The sequence below is a fragment of the Tamandua tetradactyla genome, chromosome 6 (genome assembly GCF_023851605.1).
Source record: "Tamandua tetradactyla isolate mTamTet1 chromosome 6, mTamTet1.pri, whole genome shotgun sequence".
Classification (NCBI taxonomy): Eukaryota; Metazoa; Chordata; class Mammalia; order Pilosa; family Myrmecophagidae; genus Tamandua; species Tamandua tetradactyla.
This window is the reverse complement of record NC_135332.1, coordinates 146,700,258-146,725,847: the sequence shown is the minus strand read 5'-3', so window position 1 is coordinate 146,725,847 and position 25,590 is coordinate 146,700,258. Positions and strand designations below refer to the sequence as shown.

General features: G+C 35.9%; 1 protein-coding gene across 2 annotated transcripts in view; it reads left to right on the top strand.

Moving 5' to 3' along the window:
• RRM2B (ribonucleotide reductase regulatory TP53 inducible subunit M2B) overlaps positions 1-25,590 on the top strand; it is a 58,502-nt gene that overhangs the window by 11,163 nt on the left and 21,749 nt on the right. The window contains exons 2-6 of one of the 2 annotated variants that reach the window (XM_077167393.1): positions 1,235-1,390; positions 8,623-8,739; positions 10,636-10,769; positions 11,225-11,319; positions 16,877-17,010. In XM_077167393.1, the coding sequence (XP_077023508.1) occupies positions 1,235-1,390; positions 8,623-8,739; positions 10,636-10,769; positions 11,225-11,319; positions 16,877-17,010 (636 nt within the window). The remainder of the gene's footprint in view (positions 1-1,234; positions 1,391-8,622; positions 8,740-10,635; positions 10,770-11,224; positions 11,320-16,876; positions 17,011-25,590) is intronic. The other variant, XM_077167394.1, reaches the window with a different exon arrangement.

Sequence of the window (25,590 nt, the reverse complement as noted above, 5' to 3'; positions counted from 1 at the left end):
GATGTGGAGAAGGTCCACTTAGTCACTGTTGGTAGGGAAGTAGAATTGTGCATCTCCTCTAGAGGGCAGTATGGTTCCTCAGGAAGCTAAGTACAACACTGCTATATCTAAGTATGTAATCGGAACAACTGAAAGCAGGGGCATGAATAGAAGCTTGCACACTGATGTATGTGGCATCATTATTCATGATTGTCAGTGGTTGGAGGTGGTCCAAGGGTCCAGTGACTGATGAATAGAAGGATGAACTGTGGTGTATACTACAATGAAATAATGTGTGCTGCAGAAAAGAATGAAGTTGTGAGACATACAATGATGTGAAAGAATCTTAAGGACATTATGTTGAGCGAAATAAGCCAGAAACGAAAGGACAATTGTTGTATGGTCTCACTAATACAAACTAGCTATAATGAGCAAGCTCTGAGAGTTTGAAGTCGAAAGCATAGGTTATCACAAGATTGGAAGAGGGCAGACATTGAGCATGATGCTTAAGAAATGCGGAATGTTCAATGAGGTTGATTGTAAAGGTTCAAAAATGAATAGCACAATCCTGTGTGATCATAACACAGTCCTGTAGTGTAATTAACAAAGCTGGGTATGAGTATGGTAGAAAGTGGAAGGCTAGAGTTGTGTATGTCATCAGAAGGAAAACTAGAGGATTAAAGCTGAGACTGTATAATTTGGGAAACCTAGATTGGACAATGATTGTGGCTAAGTCTATAACTAAGAAAGTTCTTGCATGAACTAGAACAAACATACTTCAGTCACTATTACAAGATATTAATAATAGGGTGGTATATGGGAAAATACAATTAATATAAGGTCTATAGTTAACAGTAACATTGTAATATTCTTGTATCAATTGTAACAAAGGCAGTATGCCAAAGCTAAATGTCAATAATGGGGGGGATATAAGAGGTATGGGATGTTTTTCTTTGGAAGAAATGAGAACGTTCTCATATTAACTGTGGTGGTGAATGCATAACTATGTAATTATACCAAGAGCCATTGATTATATACTTAGGATGGATTGTATGGTATGTGAATAAAACTGTTAAAAAATAAAAAACAAACCTATGAGATAGATGTTACCTAAGGTCATGCAACTAACCAGATACTAGTAAGGGTAAGGATTCAACCCTGACAGACTGGCTCCTGAACTCCCCAAGTGTGTGTTTAGCTATAAATAAAGTAGAAATGTCTACATAATACAGTGTTTATACCTTATTCTTCAAAGAGATTGTTTTCAGATACCAGTGAAAAGGAAGTGACATCAAATGAAGAGCCACTCCTAAGAAAGAGTTCTCGCCGATTTGTCATCTTTCCAATCCAGTACCCTGATATTTGGAAAATGTATAAACAGGCACAGGCATCCTTCTGGACAGCAGAAGAGGTGAGTGGGATCATCTTTATTAGCATTTATATTCGGTAGTGCAGTGTTCATATCTTCTGTTACAGGATATTGAAAATTTTTAATTTAAAATTTTTTAAAATTTTAAGTCAAATAAGTGTGCCAATTTGAAACTGTTTGCATCCCAGAAAAGCCATGGCTTTTTCAATTCAATACTGAATCTTTAACCCTGATTCAGTATTGTTGGGTGAGGTCTTTTTGACTAAGTTTTCCATGAAGCTGTGACCCACCCTGCTTTGAGCAGAACCTTTTCATGAAGTGGTTTCCATAAAGATGTGTCTCCACCCATTCAAGGTGGGGTTGATAACTTAAGGAACCATTTTGGAAAAAGCTTCAGCACCCACACAACCAGAGACCTTTGGAGATGAAGAAGGAAAATGCCCCTAGGGGAGCTCTAATGAAACAAGAAGCCTGGAGGGAAAGCTAGCAGACATCACCATGATCACCATGTTCATTGTGTGCCTTTCCAGTTGAGAGAGAAACCCTGAGCATCATTGGCCTTCTTGAACCAAGGTATCTTTACCTGGATGCCTTAGAATGGACATTTCTGTAGACTTGCTTTAATTTGGACATTTTCACAGTCTTAGAACTGTAAATTTGCAAGTGATTAAATTCCGCTTTTAAAAAGCTGTTCATTTCTTGTATATCACATTCCAGTAGCTTTCAAACTAGAACATAATTTGGTAACAGCGAAGTGGGGTGCTGTGGTTTGCAAATACCAGGCATGTTGGAACGCTTTTTAAATGGATAAGGGGAAGATTCTGAAAGAGTTGTGAGGCGCTTGATAGAGAATGCCTAAAATACTTTGAAGAGACTGTTGGTAAAAATGTGAAATCTAAAGGTACTTCTGATAAGGCCTTAGACAGAAATGATGCATGTATTATTGCAAACTGGAAGGAAGGCAATTCTTGTTTTAAGATGGCAGATAATCTGGCACATGCCCCCAGGGAAGCCATTTGAATGAGCTGGGAGAGAAAGCCAGCAGATGTCACCATGTGCCATCCCGGCTGAGAAAGAAATTTGGAACCTCATCAGCCCTTTCCTAAGTCAAGGTGTCTTTTCCTGGATGCTTTTGTTTGGACATTTTCATAACCTTAGAACTGTGAACTTGTAACTTAAATTCCCTTTCTAATAGCCATTCCATTTCTGGTATATTACATTCTGTCAACCTTAGAAAACCAAAACATAAGGTAAGTTGTAAAAGTTAATTTTTGGAATTACTGAGACTAGATACAGTGTTCCTTAATGTTTTCTGTTTAAACTACTGTCTGTCAACAATTTTCCTGCTTCAAAAATGATACCTCATCCTCCCAAATTTTTGCTTCCAATATATTTTAGAACATTTTCCATTTTCAAATAGACTTTTAATTTGCCATAGCCAGAAACACTAGTCTTTACTGATGGTCAGCAGAATAAATGAATTGTGGCTTAGCTGTTTTTTGTAGCCAGAAATAAGGAGTAAAAGTTTCAGAAATTCTGCTTTCCATTCAGAGACTTTTCTGATTATATAGGAGCTGTTTGAGCATTTATGTGGGCAGAGAGTGTACTCACTTCTGAGCTTGCTGGCTTTATTTACAGTGCTCCTCCCAATATAGTCCTGCCCTCATCGACTTTAAACCGGACACAGCTACCCCTAATAGGTGCGGCAGTTATAGAATGCTTTCTATTAATGTGGCATTTTCTGCCTAAGAAATTAATCAAACATAGCAAATTAGAGAATACTTACTGGTTTGGATATAACAGTTGGCCATTCAGATGATTCTTCTGTAGTCTAACTGAACATACAAATAACCATTGTCTTCATTTTTTTTCATGATGGATGATATCTGCATAGCACTCTAATTCACTGTGTGTGTATGTATATGCATATGTGTATATAAAGAGATTTGTATTTATTCATATATATCCACAGAGATATATGTATAAGGATCTATAGAAATGTATGTATCTATATAGATATGTGGGAGTATGTTTGTATGTGTCTTTATTGACAGATTGAGCTTGATTCTGAGATAGAGAGATCAAGCCTGGAAATATAAACATATGCTACTAAGAATGTATGCTTTGTGGTATGTGAATATATAGTATATATCAATAAAAAAGAAAAAAGAAAAAAGAATGCATGCTTTGGAGCCAGAATACCTATGTACAAATCCTGGCTCTATTACTTACTAGCTCTACCACTGGACTTGGGAAAGTTGCTCACCCTTTGTGGGGCTAATAGTGCCTAACCCATTGGATTGTTTTGAGGATTAATGAGATGCTCAGAATGCTTCCTGACACTTAGGGACTAAATAAATTTAAGCAATTATTTTATACATAAAATAGGAAAGATTTAAACTAGAAATCGTAGAAGGCACCAATTTTTGAACCTTCTATTGTATTGATTTTTACCCACTTACCCAACTTTATTATAGTGTGTTGTTATATTGTCACCATCATAATATACTGTGGTTGTATAAAACAACAATGAAGCACAATATTCTCAAACTGGGTCATAACGTTTGGCACAGCTGACTGTCCCTAACTGCCTGTGGGTTTTTAGAAATTTCTCTGTTAGATGTAGTAAGAGAACAGATGGAGTACACAACTGGCCTTTTTACTCATCAGTTAAAAAGGTACTTCTGAGACCCTGCCCTGTTCAAGATAGTAAGTGAGACTGAAAGCCTCGGGCCTCTGTCTTTCCACAGAAGGCTTAAACAACTAGCAAAAGCTGGCAGAAAACATCTTTCTCAGAGTTCCAGAAATCAGTAAGGGACTGCAGAAACAGTGTGAGCACCAAATCAAGCAAAAGACTTCTTAAAAGCAGTAGAATTTTGTGATAACCCTGACTGGCCCATCCTCTACCCCTCATTGACACAAAGCTTGCCCATGCTCCCAAGGCAGATCCCTGGTCTCAGTGATGGAGAGAGCAGAGTAACCCTTGTGTACATACTGAGAGCATGTGGGTCTTGCCCAGTCTGTCTGGTGGCGGTCTGAGGGACTCACTGCCCCAGAAGTTGACCTGCATGTAAAAAAGCTCACCAAGCTTTTCTGTAGAATGCTGTGGGAAAACAATTAAGTCATGCTGCCTAGGACAAGGGATTGTTGGCTGTAGGACATTCAGTGCAGTGCCTGGGACCATGAAGAAACTGTTTGTTATGGAAGAGGGGACATTTGGAACCATGTAAATGGGGAAATGCCTAGGGTCATACAGAGGACTTCCTAGGGCCACATGCACATGCCCAAGTCAAGATGAATAATCAGAAAGAATCTGGGATGTTCCTGTACTTTGGGTAGGAACTATTCTCTAAATTCTTTGTATGGATAAGCCCTGAAGGATGCACTTGTACAGGTTAATCTGGAAAGACTGGGAGAGGTGTTTTCTTACTTCTTCTCCTTTAAAAAAATTTTTTTTAGCACCTGGCAATCAAGGAAAGCCCTGTTATAGTACTATCTAGATACACACTTCGGAACAGATGCCTCAGAATCTAAATTTCTGTGGTACATTAAATATAATGTGTAGGTTTCAACAAAGAATTACAAAACATATGAAGAAACAGGGAATGATGGCCAAGATAAAGGAAAAGATTGAAACATTAGAAACCATTAATGAGGAGGATCAGACCGGGGGGGAACATTCCAGCAAAGCTTAAAAAAAAAAAAGGTTCTTAATATGCTTAAAGAGCTAAAGGAAGACATTGACAAAGTACTGAAGGAAATCAGGAAAACAATAGATGAACACAAAGAGAATATCAATAGAGAGATAGAGATTATGAAAAAGAACAAAACAGAACTGAAGTCCACTGTAACAGAAATTAAAACTTCCTTAGCAGATTGGAGCTGGTGGAAGAAAGAATCATAGAACTTGAAGATAAAACAATTGATATCCTTCAGTCCGAGAAACAGAAAGAAGAAAGAATGAAGAAAAGTGAGCAGAGCCTGAGCAACCTGTGGTATACCCTCAAGCATACCAGTATATGCACTGTGGGAGCCCCAGAAGGAGAAGACAGAAAGGGGCAGAAAGAATATTTAAAGAAACAATGGCTGAAAACTTCCAAAATTTAACAAAAGACACGAATATCTACATTCAGAACACTCAACTCCAAACAACATGAATCCAAATAGACCCACACTGAGCATATTATAATCAAATTGTCAAATACCAAAGATAGTGAGAGAATTCCAAAAGTGCAAGAGAATGTGTCATATGGAAGGGAGCCTCAATAAATTTGCTGATTTCCATTGGAAACCATGGAAGAAAGAAGGTAGTGGGATGATGTATTTAAAGTGCTGACAGCAAAAAATTGCCAACCAAGAATTCTGTATCTGGCAAAACTGTCTTTTAGAAATGATGGAAAGATTTAAGACATCCCCAGCTAAAGAAAAGCTGAGAGAGTTTGTTACCCCTAGATCAGGCTTATGAGACATGCTAAAGGGAATTCTCTAGGTTGAACTAGACAGCAGATCAAAGCCACATAAAATAATAAGATCTCTGGTAAGGGTGATAACATGGGTAAATATAAGTGCTAGTGCTTGTAGTTTGGGTTTGTAAACTCTGCTTTTTACTTCTTATGGGATCTAAAGGCAGATTCATAAAATGTAATGATAAATCAGTGGTTTTGTTCTCATAATATATAAACATGTAATTTGTGACAAAAATTATACAAAGTTGTTAGAAGACTGTAAGAACATAGTTTGTGTGTACTATTGAAGGTAAGTTGATGTCAAAGCAAATGAGATTGTTATAGATTTACAGTGTGAAGTTTAAGCCCCATGACAACTGTAAAGAAAATACCAGAAAATATGCAAGCTCATAGAGATAGAAATTAGAGTGCAGGTTGCCAATGGTGGGGGGCAGGGTGAATAGACTGTTCTTGAATATTGGGTATGGTGTTTCTGTTTGGAAGACTGGAATGTTTTAGTAATGGAAGGAGATGAGGGTACTGTAATACTATGAATGTGATTAATCCCTTTGAATGGTGTGTTTGGGAGTGGTTGAGATGGGAAAGATTTTGTACATGCTTCCATAATTAAAAATAGAATAAAGAAAAGAGGAAAGAGCAACTAAAAAGACAATGGCAATTAAATGCAGTACATGATCCTGGATGGCATACAGCAAGGGAAGAGAAAAGGCTCAAAAGAGTATTATTGGGACTGTAAAAAATTGAAATATAGATTGTTAGTTTTATAGCAATGTTAAATTTCTTGAAGTTAATAACTGTACTTAGGGTGGTTACATAACTGAATATCCTTGTTCTTAGGAAATGTCATGGCAATAAGTGTTCAAAGAGCATGATGTATACAAACTACACTCAGATGTTCAGAAAATGGAATGATAGATAAATGAATAGATAGAATTTTATGGTAAATATAGCAAAATGTTTACATTGATGGATCTGGGTATCTGGGGGCTGGGGCTGGGGTAAAGGTATGTTTGAGTTTTCTGTATGAAGTTTGCATTATTTTTGTAGCTTTCTTCTAAGTTTGAACATATTTCAAAAATTTAAAAAGTACTTTTGATACTTGGGTTTCTTGAAATTCATGTGAAAATTATTTGCATATTGGCAAATGTTATAACATAAAGCACTGTATTTTAAAAATTAAAATATATAGGGTGATAGATATTTTGTAGACAGCCTATAGGCTGGCAAAGATTTAGTTCAAATATCTTTCATTTAAATAAATTACATATTACAATTTAATCAACTTTAGGCTCCATTGTTTTATCACTGGTTTAGCATAGTTCCCAAATATGGCTAATCATCAGAATCCTGATTCAGAAGGCAGAAAGTCTGGGATCTAGGAATTTTTTGGAAGCCTCTCAGGAAATTCTGAAAATCAACTAGATTAGAATCAATATGTAGATTGTGAAATTGAGAATTTACTCAGATGAGATAAAGCTAAACAGGAAGGTTTATATTTAAGGTGATAGGAATACAATTCTAAGTTAAAAAACTAATATGCTCAGTAGTGAGAAGAATGGATTCCTGGGCAGATTTCCTAAATATGAAATGGGAAATGACCAATATTGTATAAATAAAATTTATAAGCTTTTCAAAGCTAAGCAGTCAAAGAAATAATTTAAAGTATAATATTTAAGTGCAAGCATATTATAATATTAAAATGTAGTCATGGTATAATACATAAGAACCAGGAAGATATCCTTCAATTAAACCTGTTCTTGATGGAACAGAACCTGATTTTTGGCTACATATTTTAAAAGATGTATACAGATATTCCCCCTTCCCTCCTCATTGTATCCCCAACACTTCACAAGTGTCTAACATATAGTAAGTACTCAGTAAACATTTTTAAAGAATACATTAATGGGAAAAGGAGTTGAGAAAATAACACTAAAATGATTAAAAGCATGAAGCATTAGTTCCTTATATAAAAGTCAAAGAAATTGGAACTTTTTTTTAGAATAAATAAATGAAGTACAAAGGACAACTACATTTTTCAAATGTTTACAAGGTTATTATGACAAATACTTAAGAATCTTCCTGAGACAAAATTATATCTAAAAAGTACACTTAAAGACAACTTTTAAACTGTAGATTCTGCCAATCTCTAGAATGCATGTCACTCTTAATTCCAAGGAACTAATTCTAGTAAACATTAAAAAAAATATTTCTGTTCCCAGAGTAAGGCATAACTTTAGATTGCTTTAAAACCCATATGTTACCTGCCTAACATTACATCTGGGTATAAAAAAAGTAGATTAGCTTGTTCCTGTTGCCTGCCCATGCTAAAAAAAAAAAAAAAGGAAATTAGCTGGCAATAAAGTAGCAGCTACAATCTATTAACATAGGTGCTTATTAACTGTCTAACACCATGGTAAATATTGTATAAAACATTAAAGCAATGGCTGCTGAAAGTTATTTTATTCACTTCTGATCCTTCTTAGTCAGTTTTTACTCTCTCCAACCTACCCACCACCCCCTACCTTTTCACCCTTCCTTCATTTACTCCAGTGTCCCTTTTAAATTTTAAAATTTAAAAGAAATCTTAAAGTGCGCTGTGGCCAGTGTTTTTCTCAGTTAGCCAGAAAATCAGGTTCCTTTATAATGTTTTAGTTTGGTTTTTTTTTTGCAATGTAAACATTTTTGCTTTTTCATATTTTACCTATAATGGCATATCCTCCTTAACTTTGGAATGGAGGTTAGTTTTCCAATACCCTTGGGAAGAATTTAACTCCTAAGTTTAAATTTCCGAAAATGTTTTAATTTCAGGTTGATTTATCAAAGGATCTCCCTCACTGGAACAAGCTTAAATCTGAAGAGAAGTATTTTATCTCTCACATCTTAGCCTTTTTTGCAGCCAGTGATGGAATTGTAAATGAAAACTTGGTAAGATTTTGTTTTATTTTAATATTGTTCCCATTTAATGGTTAAATGATGATAATGGCATAAGATTAGACTGAGCCTAAAAAAGATGTTCAACAAATTAATTAGATGATGCTTAACTCTTCTGATGAATGTCAAAGGAAAAGATACATTTCTGTCATTTGACTAGCAAAATATCATGAAGTTGTATACAGATTGCATCAGTCAAAACTACTAGTATACATAATTGTGAGCTTGATTTTTATCCTTAAAAATTAATCCCAATAGAGAAACCATTTCAGTAGCCCTTCCAGAGCTCTGTAGTGGAGCACAAAGTTCTTGTTCCCCATTTAAAAAATTATGATTAATCAGGACGCATGCTTTCTAGTTAAAGAGAATAGAAAGATACAAATTTTCAATGTAAACTAGAAGGGATTTCAGTGAATGATTAATTTATCTACTGTCAGAAAATAGTGATATAATATTCTACAAAATATTTTGGTAGAGGTTCTAAAATTTATTTGGCTTACAAGCAATATGCCCACAGGTCAATTCATTTAATTGCTTAAGAATACATTATGCAGGTAATTTATTATGGAGGGTTAATAGATAATACTGTTTAAAGTAATCGCTAAGGTCTTTTTGACCTCTTTGTGACATGACAGGCAGTTTTTTTTTTTAATATTTTTATTGATGAAACTTAACATAGAAACATACATTCTTAACATACAAATTCCATACATGGTATACAATCAGTGGCTCACAATATCATCACATAGTTGTGTATTCATCACCATGATCAATTTTTTTTAATGTATATATTTTTCCTTTATTCAACATAACAACGTACAAACACAAACATTCTTACCATTTTATCAGTCCATTCTTGTTATGTAATCAATAACTCACAATATCATCACATAGTTGTGTATTCATCAGCATGATCATTTCTTAGAACATTTGCATCAATTCAGAAAAAGAGAACAGAAAAAAAATCATGCATACCATACCCCTTACCCCTCCCTTTCATCAATCACTAGCATTTCAATCTACTAAATTTATTTTAACATTTGTTCCCCCTATTATTTATTTACTTTTAATCCAGATGTTTTACTTGTCTGTCGATAAGGTAGATAAAAGGAACATCGGACACAAGGTTTTCACAATCACACAGTCACATTGTAAAAGCTATATCATTATACAATCATCTTAAAGAAACACGGCTACTGGAACACAACTCTGCATTTTCAGGCAGTTCTCTCCAGCCTCTCCATTACACCTTATCTAAAAAGGTGATATCTGTATAATGTGTAATAACCTCCAGGATAACCTCTTGACTCTGTTTGGAATCTCTGAGCCATTGACATGTTATTTTGTCTCATTTGATTCTTCCCCCTTTTGGTTGAGAAGGTTTTCCCAGTCCCTTGATGCTATATCTGAGCTCATTCTAGGATTCATGTCCCACATTGCCAGGGAGGTCTACACCTCTGGGAGTCATATCCCACATAGAGAGGGGGAGGGCAGTGAATTTGCTTGTTGTGTTGGCTGAGAAATAGGCCATATCTGAGCAACAAAAGAGATTCTCTGGGGGTGACTCTTAGGCCTAATTTTAAGTAGGCTTAGCCTATCCTTTGCAGAGATAAGTTTCATATGAACAAACCCCAAGATTGAGAGCTCCCCCTATTGCTTTGGTTGTCCCCACTGCTTGTGAGAATATCAAGTAGTCTCCACTTGGGGAAGTTGAGTTTTCCCCCTTTCTTACCATTCCCCCAAGGAAGCTTCACAAATACTATTTCATTCACTATGACAGACAGTTTTTAAGTTATAATTCTGTTTTTCAGATTCTCATTTACAATGTTTAATCCAGTATTTAATGAAAGCCCACAGAATTGGATATATCTGTTTCCCTTATTTTCTTAGGTGGAGCGCTTTAGTCAGGAGGTACAGGTTCCAGAGGCTCGCTGTTTCTATGGCTTTCAAATTCTCATCGAGAATGTTCACTCAGAGATGTACAGTTTATTAATAGACACTTACATCAGAGATCCAAAGAAAAGGTATTATCACTGAGACTTTATTTACAAAGGTTTATCCTATTGCTTAATTATGTTAAGAGCAGAATTTACTTCAGAGCTAAACATTGAGGAAAGAAGATTCAGATATGGGAGTTGAGGAGGTTTCTATTGCTTAATAATGTATTGGGTTAAAAATACTTGTTTAGAACCAATGAATCTTTAGATATTATATCTAAAAAGTTTTCATTAGCACGTTGTGTTTAGCAGTTGAATACTAGAGTTTAGTCAATTTTGTCTCAGACCACATCTAAACCACTAATTTGAGTTTTACTTTCATTTCTGTATTTTATAGGCATGCAAAAATATGGTAAAACTGAAAATCTGGTAGCATACCATAAAGTTGCAATTATCATCTCTGATTAAGCAGTGAAAATTTAGTCTGGTTATGAAAGATAGATGAATAACTTTGCAGTTAATTAATTCTTTTGTTTTCGTAGGGAATTTTTATTTAATGCAATTGAAACAATGCCATATGTTAAGAAAAAAGCAGATTGGGCCTTGCGATGGATAGCAGATAGAAAATCTACTTTTGGTATGTAGTTTTAATTTATTTATGATCAAATTTACCTCAGTGATATGACTCTATTTTATTGGGTGTGAGTATTCTCTGCTTAATGAAATTAAAGCAGCATGGAAAAGGAGCACAAAGATCTCAATGTGCACGTTTAGTAGAATCGTTACTCCTAATAATTAATTAGAAACCAATGGTAAAATAATATAAAGCTGTTACCTATTCAGTTTAATAAGTTGAAAGTTGGAAGGTTGAGATATCAGTGCATAATTACGTTGTGCTTAAAAATCATCTGGAGAATTTGTGGGAAAAAACAGAAGAATCCTGGTCCTTAACCAAAGCATGAATAAGGAAACCTGAGTAAAATTGAAAGATCAGCATTTTATTCCCAGCAGATTGTCTCACAAGCAGTTTGGGAAGCACACTTTGAGAAACAGTGGCTTTAGAGGAAAAAGAAGGGTAATATTGAAATATTCATTCTATACTGAAAATATTAGTTTGTATGGGTACTGAGAGAAATTGAAGCACAGACTTATAGAAAACATGTATTCCATTACACTACCACAGAGAGGCAGAGAAGAAGAAATAGAGAAAACAAGAGGTGGCCATCACTATGTAAGAGCATCAAGGACTCCCATTAGATTCCCCATATTCCTTAACCTCAAAGAAAACACCATTTAGGGTTCAGATTTAGGGTATCAGAAGGAAGAACATGTTCTAAAATGGCATAGGGGAAGTGGAATGGGTGGTGGATGGAATAAAAAGAGAACGGGATAAGAGTGAAGAACACATGGATAGCTCTCCTTTTTAGGAGTGAAACTAAAAATAATAGCATATAAATATTGTCTTGCTTAGGTACGTACCTGTATTTCCCTTTAACTAGCTGAGGAAGTACACTTTTATGAAATAATTGTGCCTCCTGAGCCATTAGTAGCGATAGGTTGACAAAGGCCTCTTTCATCTGGCTTGGGACTTCACCTAGCATTTTTGGTGACCTTGCATTATTCTTATTATATCTTAATATATAACAAAATTAAATTCATTGAATTAAATTAAATTTCAAGTCTCAAAAAAAGAAAAGCATTAGTTAACCAATCTTAGTGCATTGCGTCATAGAGGTTAGCTGTATCTTGACGATATCTCCTACTTTCACTTTTCTGAAATAAATTACAAGACCCTTACATTCATTATAGATTTTAGAAGAAATATTCTGGAAATTCCTTTTTATTTCACATATTTTCCCAAGTATTTGCAAAATTTACTCCCCATGATCCTCTAATCCTCCTCAAAAGAGCCTTCTGTAACCATTTCTATGATTTTCATTGTTTAGCATTCATATTTATGAATGCATAAAATGATTAAAATAATAGTTTTTCTATCATGTAAAATATTTGTATTAAATTTGTAGTCTAGTTCCTTTACAGATAAATGTCCTCATGACATCATCTTTAATGTCAAGTTAAATAGATCAATTTTATAGATTAAAATCTATCAAATATAACCATCAGTTATCTTATTAATAGTAAGATGAAAATAATATTAAGCAATATGTTAAACTAATGGCAAATCTTTATCCTAAAAAATACAGCCAGCTACTTGAAAGAGGCATTTTAAAAATTTACTTTATTTATTAAACATACCAACATACAAACACAAACATTCTTACTGTATGATCATTCCATTCTACATATATAATCTCAGTAATTCACAGTATCATCATATAGTTGAATACTCAGCATGATCATTTCTTAGAACATTTGCATCAATTCAGAATAAGAAATAAAAAGAAAACAGAAAAAAATTCATATATACCATACCCCTTACCCCTCCCTTTCATTGATCACTAGCATTTCAATCTACTCAGTTTAACATTTGTTCCCCCTTTTATTTATTTTTAATCCGTATGTCCTACTCGTCTGTTGATAAGGTAGATAAAAGGACCATCAGACACAAGGTTTTCACAACCACACAGTCATGTTGCTAAAGCTATAACATTATACAGTCATCTTCAAGAAACACGGCTACTGAACCACAGCTTTACATTTTCAGGCAGTTCCCTTCAGCCTCTCCATTACACCTTAACTAAAAAGGTGGTATCTATATAATGAGTAAGAATAACCTCTAGGATAACCTCTTGACTCTGTTTGGAATCTCTCAGCCATTGACACTTTATTTTGTCTCATTTTGCTCTTCCCCCTTTTGGTTGAGAAGGTTTTCCCAGTCCCTTGATGCTATATCTGAGCTCATTCTAGGATTCCTGTCCCAAGTGGCCAGGAAGGTCCACATCCCTGGGAGTCATGTCCCACTAAAAAGGGGGAGGGCAGTGAATTTGCTTGTCATGTTGGCTAAGAGAGGCAACATCTGAACAACAGAAGAGGTTCTCTTGGGGGTGATTTTTAGGCCTAATTTTAAGTAGGCTTAGCCTATCCTTTGCAGAGATAAGTTTCATATGAACAAACCCCAAGATTGAGAGCTCCCCCTATTGCTTTGGTTGTCCCCACTGCTTGTGAGAATATCAAGAAGTCTCCACTTGGGAAAGTTGAATTTTCCCTCTTTCTCACCATTCCCCCAAGGGGGCTTTGCAATTACTTTTTTATTCACTGTTCAAATTACTCTGGGATTTATCTGGGCATCACTGTGGACAAACATATAAAATCTCATGCCCTACTCAAGTCTCCATGTACTATGGTGTTCAGTTAAGCTGTCCACATAAGTTATATGAGGAATTGCACTAGTCAAAATATAAATTTTGTACCAAATAAACATTTTTTGCTTTAGTCTCACACATAAGTTAAAGGTTTAAAATATTAATTACCATCTATTTTCAACACCCTGCAGTATTGACATTCCTTTGTTCTTCCTCATGCAAAAACATTTTAAAATTTGCACATTTAGTCACTATCATTATATACTCTAGGCATTCCTAGATTATACATCTCAGTCTTTCCTTCTGATTTCAATTGTGCCCGCAGGTCTCCTCCCTCTATCATTCTCACGTTCAGCTTCATTCAGTGTTCTAGCATCATTGTGCTACAGTCAGGTAATATTGTGCTATCCATTTCTGAATTTTTACAATCAGTCCCATTACACAATCTGTATCCCTTCAGTTCCAATATCTACCCTATTTCTATCTCCTGATGACCTCTGTTCTTAACTGGAATTCTCCAAGTTCATTCATTCATGTCCAAGTTCATATCAGTGAGACCATACAGTATTTGCCCTTTTGTTTCTGGCTAATCTCACTCAGCGTAATGTCCTTAAGGTCCATCCATGTTGTTACATACTTCATAACTTTATTGTCTTACAGCTGCATAATATTCCATCATATGTATATACCACAGCTTGTTTAGCCACTCATCTGTTGATGGACATTTGGCTGTTTCCATCGAAAGAGGCATTTTTATTTTCAAAGGAATCAGAACATAGTGGTTGAGAGTAGATTTAGAGTCACATAAAGCTGGATTTGGATACAGTTTTTCTATGTACTAGCTCTGTGCCATTAATTAAACCTCTCTAAACCCCAGTTTCTTTTTGAAAAATAGGCATAATAAGAATACTTACTTTGTAGAGCTGTTAAAAATTCAATGAGGTAATAAATGCAAAGCACTTGTAGTGCTTGGCACATAATAAGTACTTAATATATGTTGGATGATATACTTTAATACTTAGCACGTATCACACTAAACCTTCTTTTTCCATAATACCAGCTACAGAGTAGGTCCTAATAAGTACATATTTAATTTATATTTAATATCTTCTATTTTTATTTTCTAAAGTGACTTTTTAGGTTGTGCCTATAAAAATAAAAATAAAAGTTTATCTGATGTTTTGGGCTATTAACATGCAATTTAAATGATATAATCAATTTATATCAAATACTGATTTGGCTTCTTTAAGATAAGCAGAAAAAAGACCAGGGGCAAACTAAGGCACTACTTATAAACAGCCAGAAATTTTTGAACTTGGTCATTGTTCTAGTTTCCTAGCTGCCGGAATGCAACACACCAGAGACGGATTGGCTTTTAATAAAAGGGGATTTATTTTGTTGGTTCTTCAGAGGAAAGGCAGCTAACTTTCCACTGAGGTTCTTTCTTACGTGGAAGGCACAGGATGGTCTCTGCTGGTATTCTCTCCAGGCCCCTGGGTTCCAACAACTTTCCCCAGGGTGACTTCTTTCTGCATCTCCAAAGGCCTGGGCTGAGCTGCAAGTGCTGAGATGAGGAATGCCGAGCTGCTTAGCTGTGCTACATTGCGTTCTCATTTAAGCACCAGCCAATTAAGTCAAACGTCACTCATTGCAGCAGACACGCCTCCTAGCTGACTGCAGATGTAATTAGCAACAGATGAGGTTCATGTACCATTGGCTTATGTCTGCAGCAACAAGACTAGGTATGCCCACCTGGCCAAGTTGACAACTGAATCTAACTAACACAGTCATCTTTCCTTTTGTAATTTAAATATTACAATTACATTTGTTCCATAAATGATAAATATTGATTCAGTTTCCGCATCAAATTTTAGCAATTTCTATAGAATGGATGGTAATGTCTTTTATCATCTAGTACTTCATATTTCTATAGAATGGATGGTAATGTTTTTTATCAATTATAGTTTCCATTGATTCAGTTCAGGACATGTATATTAAGGGCCTGCTATGTGTTTGGTCCCATGATAAGTACCAGGATGCAAGCTATGCTGCCATCTATGAAAGGGATCTGTAGTTGGCTCAAGCACTCAGCTTGTAGATCAAACCTTTCTCCTAGACAAACAGTACATATGTCAGTGCTTCTCTCATGCGTGTGTAATGTGGTGATAAAAGGGGCTTGCAAATAACCTTTTGGGTTAGACCATAATCATCCCCAAAGGATAGTATTACAAATATGATGCCACTATATTAATTAAAGTCTTCTGCAAAGTCCTTCCTTAACAGTGAGTAACCTTTGGAAGTGGAACTTGAATGTTTAGCAAAAGGAGTATTTTTTGCTTATGTGATAGGGCATTACATCCAATTAATATCCTTATCTTCAACTGGGTTTATTTTTTTATTGCAGATGCCTTTCAGAGCTTTTTGAAATGTTTATTTGTCTGCAAGATACTTTAGGTTTCTAAAAATTTAAACCTCAGCAACATCTCTTGTCTACCACCCACAATAGGGATCCATTTATCATAAAATCTACCTTCCATTCCCAGTTGAACGCACACACATACATATGCACATACTGCACTCACACACATGTACCTGCACTTACAGGCACATGTGATGCACAGGTAAATCATTTCTTTTGTTGAGTATGGAAAGCTATCCCTTTACCAGACACCAAAGCCTATAGGAGGTCAGTGTCTGATGTAGGGTTTGAAGTAGACATACCTTTCTGTTCTAGTAGGTAGAGGTGGCATAGTTCCTCTTCTGAAGACTCTTGGCCATGGTGCTCATTTTATTTTATTTCTGACAAAATAGCTTTGGTATTGTGTGTGTGTATGTGTGTGTGTGTGTGTATAATAGCCACACATATTTTAAGTTCAAAAGTGTCTGCATTATGTGATATTTAAGAACATGAAACTATTTTATGTCTTTTAGGGGAAAGGGTGGTGGCCTTTGCTGCTGTAGAAGGGATTTTTTTCTCGGGATCTTTTGCTGCTATATTCTGGTTAAAGAAGAGAGGTCTTATGCCTGGACTCACTTTTTCCAATGAACTCATCAGCAGAGATGAAGTAAGGAATGAAGTATTCGTCTAGTTATATTTGTATTCATATTTGGTGTCCATTAATTTTTCCTTTCCTTGGAAATGCTTGTGGTGACATAGGTAACTGGTAATTAAAAGAAAATAAAAAATTGTTTTTCCTTGGCTTTTAAAACACTGTATTTTCCTCCTAATTTTCTCACCATTGTTTCTCAGTCTCCTCTGCTCATTCTTCAATTTCAGTGTGCTCCTGGATTCCCACTATGGTCTCTTTCCTTTTCTGTACGTGACCTCCAGGTTGATCTCATTTATTAACATGGAATCAGCTACCATCTAAATGCACATGATATTCAAAGCTTTATCTTCAGCTACAGTATTCTTTCCTGAGCTTCAACCCCTATATTCAAAATGCTTAGTAGATGGTTTCTCTGGATATTTCTGAAACCTAATATTTCACAAATCAAACTCATCATCTTTCTCCCAAAATTGGTTCTTCCTTCTCTTTTCTCTATCTCACTGGATGGGCCATCTTTTACCTAGTCATCCAAATATGAAATCTGCAAGTTTTTTTAGATTACTTCTTTTCTTTTCTCTAATCACATCCAATCGATAACTAAATCTTGTCTTTCTATTTTAACATCTTCCCCTTTCATTTCATTCCCACTGCTGCTGCAGTTCATACTTTAGATTCTCCCTTGCTGTCTCTACTTGTGTTCCCTGTCCCTGAGGCTTTCAGGTCGTCCTTCGTGTTGCTCTTCTGTAATCGTTCTGTTGCCTGTGGATGAAGAACAAGCTCATCAGTTGGCAAAGGGGTCCTGCGTGATCTGACCCTGTCTGTCTCTCCTCCAGCTTCCCTTTCCATAGTTGATGCTCTCCTCTTCTTTCTACAGTGTAGTTCTTATTTCCTCTTAGTGTCATCCTGTTTTGTTCTACTTTGCAATGGCTCACACTATTCCTTCTACTTGGGATATCCTTTCCACCTTTCTCTCTTTTTCACCTGCTGATTACCTTCTCATATGTTGCAACTTAAGCTTTCCTGACTTAGTAGGTAAATTTGATCGTTCTTTCCTTTGTGTGTGTTTGAAAACTGAACCCATTTCTGTCTTAGATTCTATAACATTGTGTTATACTTCTCTCTGAGCTCCTCTTATTTATCTTTCTGTTCTATCTTTAGACCATTGCAGCCATTCAATCCTCATTTACTGAATATACTAATCCTGGCTCCTAGGCTTATTTCTAAGTGACCTCAGCAAGTTGCTTAACCTCTCTAAGCTTTCATTTTCCTTACTTGTAAAGCTAGCAAGGTCTTGTTGTTGAGGAGACAGTACATGTAAAATTCCTTTTAAGTGCCATAAAATGCTTTTGTATAAATATTTTTCTTGTTTCATATCTTTAATTTTCTAAGCAGTTTTGTAAATATTATATATGATTATTATAGAAGATTTGGAGAACAAAAAAAATCTCTCAAACTAAACACACAGGGATAATCACTTTCAAAAAGTTCATTGTATTTCCTTCTAGACATTTTTTCTACATTTAAATCTATGTAGATATGCATAAATATCATAATTTTACAATTTGAGATGATTTTGCTTTTTCATGTTTTTATAATTTGAGATTCAGTACATTTAGGTATTTTGAACATTTTTATATGATGTTAATTTTTTTGAAAAATGTACTTTTGTTTAATGAAAGAATGCTTCTTCATTTATTTTACTATTCCATAATCAGTAGAAATTTAGGTTGTTTCTAGGTTTTTTGCTTTTTTTTGTTATAATACAAAATGAATATGTTTTTAAATAAATTTTGTTCCAGTTTTGGATTATTTTCCTATTAGATTCCTAGAAGTAGAATTACTAGATCGTAAGATATGAACTTAAAATTTTATTTTTATTGGAGCAGTTGTAGGTTTACCAAAAATTCAGAACCTACAGAGTTCCCAGAAACCCCCACAGTTTTTCCTAGTGTTATTATTTTGCGTTAGTGTGGTAACTTTGTTACAATTGCTGAAATAATATAATTATAATTCTATTATTAACTATAGTCCATAGTTTACTTCAGGGTTTACTCTATGTGTTGTTATAGTTCTATGGATTTAAAAAAAAAATTAATTCTGGTAATATATATATAACCTAAAATTTCCATTTTAACCAGGTTCAAATATACAATTCAGTGGTTTATGCAATTCACATTCTTGTGTTGCCATTATCCATTATCCATTACCCAAACTTCAGCCTACACTGGTAACCTGTATTTTAATTTCTGAACCTGTGAATTTGCATATTGTAATTATTTCATATAATTGAGATCATACATATGTGTCCTTTTGTGTCTGGATTATTTCACACAACATGATGTCTTCAAGGTTCATCTATGTTGTAGCATATATCAGAACTTCATTCCTTTTTATGGCTGAATAATAGTCCACATTTTGTTTATCCATTCTTCTGTTGGATGCTTGAGTTGTTTCTACCTTTTGGCAATTCTGAACAATGTCATTGTGAACTTTGGCAAATATCTGTTTGAGTCCTTGCTATCAGTTATTTTGGATATATACCTAGAAGTAAGATTGCCAAATCATGTGGTAATTCTGTGTTTAACTTTCTGGGAAAGTACCAAACTGTTTTCCAGAGCACCTGTATCATTTTACATAACCACCAATAATGTGTGAGGGCTCCTATTTCTTTACATCACCTCTAGCACTTATTATTTTCCATTTTTTAAAATAGTGGGCGTGAAATGGTATCTTATTGTGGTTTTGATTTGCATTTCTCTAATGGCAAATGAGGTTGAGCATCTTTTAATGTGCTTTTTGGCCATTTGTATATGTTCTTTGGAGAAATATCTATTCAAATCTTTATGTGTTCTTAAATTGGGTTCTGTGTCTTTATTTTTGAAGTTTAAGAGTTCTTTATATAGTCTGGATATTAAACTTTTGTCAAATATATAGTTTCCAAATATTTTATTCCATTGTGTAGATTGTCATTTCACTTTCCTGACAATGTTCTTTGAAACATAAAAATTTTGATTTTGATGAAATCCCACTTACCTATTATTTCTTTTTTGCTCCTGCTTTTGGTATAAAGTCTAAAAAACTATTGCCCAAGACAAGGTCCTGAAGATGTTGCCCTATGTTTTCTTTTAGGTGTTTTATAATTTTGTTCTTTTTTAGATCTTTGATCCATTTTGAATTAATTTTTATAAATGCTGTGAAGTAGAACTCCAGCTTCATTCTTTTGCCTGTGGGTTTCCAATTTTCCCTGCACCAGCTTTGGAGAGACTATTCTTTCCCTATTGAGTGGGCTTGGCATCCTAGTCACAACTCAGTTGGCCACAGATGTGAGTGTAAGATAAGTACTTGTAAAAGGCCAATTCATATATATTTGCAGATTTCCTTCCAGAAAGTTTATAGCAATTTGCAGCCCCACTAGCAATGTTTGAGAATGTCTTTTCTTACCATACCCTCACTAGGATTTAAATTTATTTCATACATATTAAGGTTAAGTATGCACTAATCTATAATCCTTAAAGGAAAGTCATACTTTTCCTGTTCATTGGTATATTCCCACTACTAAATATAACTGACCGATTGGGCTCTTTCAAAAAGTATTTGCTCTATAGAAGTTGTATTTTTTCATATATGTACATATTTACCCCAGTTTTTCCTATGCTTTTTAATTTTTTTAATTTTTAAATTTATTTATTAATTAAAAAAATTAAGAGCAAAAACATTAACATATTATTCCATTCTACATATATAATCAGTAATTCTCAATATCATCACATAGTTGCATATTCATCATTTCTTAGAACATTTGCATCAGTTCAGAAAAAGAAATAAAGACAACAGAAAAAGAAATAAAACGATAACAGAGAAAAAAAAAAATTATACATACCATACCCCTTACCCCTCGCTTTCATTTATCACTATCATTTCAAACTAAATTTATTTTAACATTTGTCCCCCCTATTATTTATTTTTATTCCATATGTTCTACTCGACTGTTGATAAGGTACATAAAAGGAGCATCAGACACAAAGTTTTCACAATCACACAGTCACATTGTGAAAGCTATATCATTATTCAGTCATCATCAAGAAACATGGCTACTGGAACACAGCTCTACATTTTCAGGCAGTTTCCTCCAGCCTCTCCATTACATCTTGGTTACCAAGGTGATATCTACTTAATGCGTAAGAATAACTTCAAGGATAACCTCTAGACTCTGTTTGGAATCTCTCAGCCATTGACATTTAGTCTCATTTCACTATTCCCTCTTTTGGTCGAGAAGGTTTTCTCAATCCCTTGATGCTGGGTCTCAGCTCATTCTAGAGTTTTTCTCAATCCCTTGATGCTGAATCTCAGCTCATTCTGGGATTTCTGTCCCATGTTGCCAGGAAGATCCACACCCCTGGGAATCATGTCCCACGTAGATAGGGGAAGGGTGGTGAGTTTGCTTGCTGTGTTGGCTGGAGAGAGAGGCCACATCTGAGCAACAAAAGAGGTTCTCTTGGGGGTGACTCTTAGGCCTAACTTTAGGTAGGCTTGACCTATCCCCTGTGGGGTTAAGTTTCATATGAACAAACCCCAAGACTGGGGGCTCAGCCTATAGCTTTGGTTGTCCACACTGCTTGTGAGAATATCAAGAATTCAACTTGAGGAAGTTGAGTTTTCCCCCGTTCTCACCATTTCCCAAAGGGGACTTTGAAAATACTTTTCGAAGGACTTCCTGGAAGATGGCGGCTTAGTAAGACGCGCGGATCTTAGTTTCTTCTCCAGGACACCTACTAGGGGAGTAGAAACGATACAGAAAGCGCCCAAAGCCACAACAGAGATAAAAAAAGACAGCGTACCCCATCCTGGAACGGCTGGCTGGCTGAGAGAAGCAGCTCGGGTGAGATCGCCGAGGCGCGCGGGCCTTACCGGGCGGGGTGGCAAGCGGCCGGAGTTACTCCCTTCCCCCTTCCCGGGCCGGCTGGGAGAATTGGAGAGGCGGTCCCCTGAAACAGCCGCGGCTGGCGCCCACACCACGCGCAGCCCCCGGACCAACTGAGAGAATTGGATCGGAAACCCCCAGGCCGCGGAGAACGGTGACGGGTGGGGGAGGCCCCTTCCAAACCCGTGACTCCCGGGGAACGTGCACTCTCTCGGGCGGGCCGCTGCCGCTGGCGCCCTCCCGCCACGCTTGTTGCCCAGGGCCGACTAGGAAATTCGGACGGGCTCTTTCCCTGGCTGCGGCGACCAGCAACCCTCCCTGCGTTCGGACCCCGGCCGGCTCAAGCCGCTTCGGCTAGCGAACCCCCAGGACGGCGAGAGTTTTCCAAAGTTTAAGGTCCCACAGCACCTTTTACTGGTGGGACCCGCAGACAAACGTGTGCCACGAGCGCCACCTACTGGGCAGGATAAGAAAAACAGAATCCAGAGATTTCACAGAAAAATATTACAACCTTGCTGGGTCCAACACCAAGAGAAATCTGAATAAATGCCCAGACGCCAGCAGCAGAAGATAACTGTCCACGCTCAAAAGATTGAGAATATGGCTCAGTCAAAGGAACAAACCAATAGCTCAAATGAGACACAAGAGCTGAGACAACTAATGCTGAATATACGAACAGAAATGGAAAACCTCTTCAAAAATGAAATCGATAAATTGAGGGAGGACATGAAGAGGACATGGGCTGAACATAAAGAAGAAATAGAAAAACTGAAAAAACAAATCGCAGAACTTATGGAAGTGAAGGATAAAGTAGCAAACATAGAAAAAATAATGGATAGCTACAATGATAGATTTAAAGAGACAGAAGATAGAATTAGTGATTTGGAGGATGGAACATCTGAATTCCAAAAAGAAACAGAAACTATAGGGAAAAGAATGGAAAAATTTGAACAGGGTATCAGGGAACTCAAGGACAATATGAACCGCACAAATATACGTGTTGTGGGTGTCCCAGAAGGAGAAGAGAAGGGAAAAGGAGGAGAAAAACTAATGGAAGAAATTATCACTGAAAATTTCCCAACTCTTATGAAAGACCTAAAATTACAGATCCAAGAAGTGCAGCGCACCCCAAAGAGATTAGACCCAAATAGGCGTTCTCCAAGACACTTACTAGTTAGAATGTCAGAGGTCAAAGAGAAAGAGAAGATCTTGAAAGCAGCAAGAGAAAAACAATCCATTACATACAAGGGAAACCCAATAAGACTTTGTGTAGATTTCTCAGCAGAAACCATGGAAGCTAGAAGACAGTGGGATGATATATTTAAAATACTAAAAGAGAAAAACTGCCAACCAAGACTCCTATATCCAGCAAAATTATCCTTCAAAAATGAGGGAGAAATTAAAACATTCTCAGACAAAAAGTCACTGAAAGAATTTGTGACCAAGAGACCAGCTCTGCAAGAAATACTAAAGGGAGCACTAGAGTCAGATACAAAAAGACAGAAGAGAGAGATATGGAAAAGAGTGTAGAAAGAAGGAAAATCAGATATGATATATATAATACAAAAGGCAAAATGTTAGAGGAAAATATTATCCAAACAGTAATAACACTAAATGTCAATGGACTGAATTCCCCAATCAAAAGACATAGATTGGCAGAATGGATTAAAAAACAGGATCCTTCTATATGCTGTCTACAGGAAACACATCTTAGACCCAAAGATAAACATAGGTTGAAAGTGAAAGGTTGGGAAAAGATATTTCATGCAAATAACAACCAGAAAAGAGCAGGAGTGGCTATACTAATATCCAACAAATTAGACTTCAAATGTAAAACAGTTAAAAGAGACAAAGAAGGACACTATATACTAATAAAAGGAACAATTAAACAAGAAGACATAACAATCATAAATATTTACGCACCGAATCAGAATGCCCCAAAATACGTGAGGAATATACTGCAAACACTGAAAAGGGAAATAGACTCATATACCATAATAGTTGGAGACTTCAACTCACCACTCTCATCAAGGGACAGAACATCTAGACAGAGGATCAACAAAGAAATAGAGAATCTGAATATTACTATAAATGAACTAGACTTAATAGACATTTATAGGACATTACATCCCACAACAGCAGGATACACCTTTTTCTCAAGTGCTCATGGATCATTCTCAAAGATAGACCATATGCTGGGTCACAAAGCAAGTCTTAACAAATTTAAAAAGATTGAAATCTTACACAACGCTTTCTCGGACCATAAAGGAATGATGTTGGAAATCAATAATAGGCAGAGTGCCAGAAAATTCACAAATATGTGGAGGCTCAACAACACACTCCTAAACAACGACTGGGTCAAAGAAGAAATTGCAAGAGAAATTAGCAAATACCTCGAGGCGAATGAAAATGAAAACACAACATATCAAAACTTATGGGACGCAGCAAAGGCAGTGCTAAGAGGGAAATTTATTGCTCTAAATGCCTATATCAGAAAAGAAGAAAAGGCAAAAATTCAGGAATTAACTATCCATTTGGAAGAACTGGAGAAAGAACAGCAAGCTAACCCCAAAGCAAGCAAAAGGAAAGAAATAACAAAGATTAGAGCACAAATAAATGAAATTGAAAACATGAAAACAATAGAGAAAATCAATAAGGCCAGAAGTTGGTTCTATGAGAAAATCAATAAGATTGATGGGCCCTTAGCAAGATTGACAAAAAGAAGAAGAGAGAGGATGCAAATAAATAAGATCAGAAATGGAAGAGGAGACATAACTACTGACCTCACAGAAATAAAGGAGGTAATAACAGGATACTATGAACAACTTTACGCTAATAAATACAACAATTTAGAGGAAATGGACGGGTTCCTGGAAAGACATGAACAACCAACTTTGACTCAAGAAGACATAGATGACCTCAACAAACCAATCACAAGTAAAGAAATTGAATTAGTCATTCAAAAGCTTCCTAAAAAGAAAAGTCCAGGACCAGATGGCTTCACATGTGAATTCTACCAAACGTTCCAGAAAGAATTAGTACCAATTCTGTTCAAACTCTTCAAAAAAATCGAAGTGGAGGGAAAACTACCTAACTCATTCTATGAAGCCAACATCACCCTCATACCAAAACCAGGCAAAGATATTACAAAAAAAGAAAACTACAGACCAATCTCTCTAATGAATACAGATGCAAAAATCCTCAATAAAATTCTAGCAAATCGTATCCAACAGCACATTAAAAGAATTATACATCATGACCAAGTAGGATTCATCCCAGGTATGCAAGGATGGTTCAACATAAGAAAATCTATTAATGTAATACACCATATCAACAAATCAAAGCAGAAAAATCACATGATCATCTCAATTGATGCAGAGAAGGCATTCGACAAGATTCAACATCCTTTCCTGTTGAAAACACTTCAAAAGATAGGAATACAAGGGAACTTCCTTAAAATGATAGAGGGAATATATGAAAAACCCACAGCTAATATCATCCTCAATGGGGAAAAATTGAAAACTTTCCCCCTAAGATCAGGAACAAGACAAGGATGTCCACTATCACCACTATTATTCAACATTGTGTTGGAGGTTCTAGCCAGAGCAATTAGACAAGAAAAAGAAATACAAGGCATCAAAATTGGAAAGGAAGAAGTAAAACTATCACTGTTT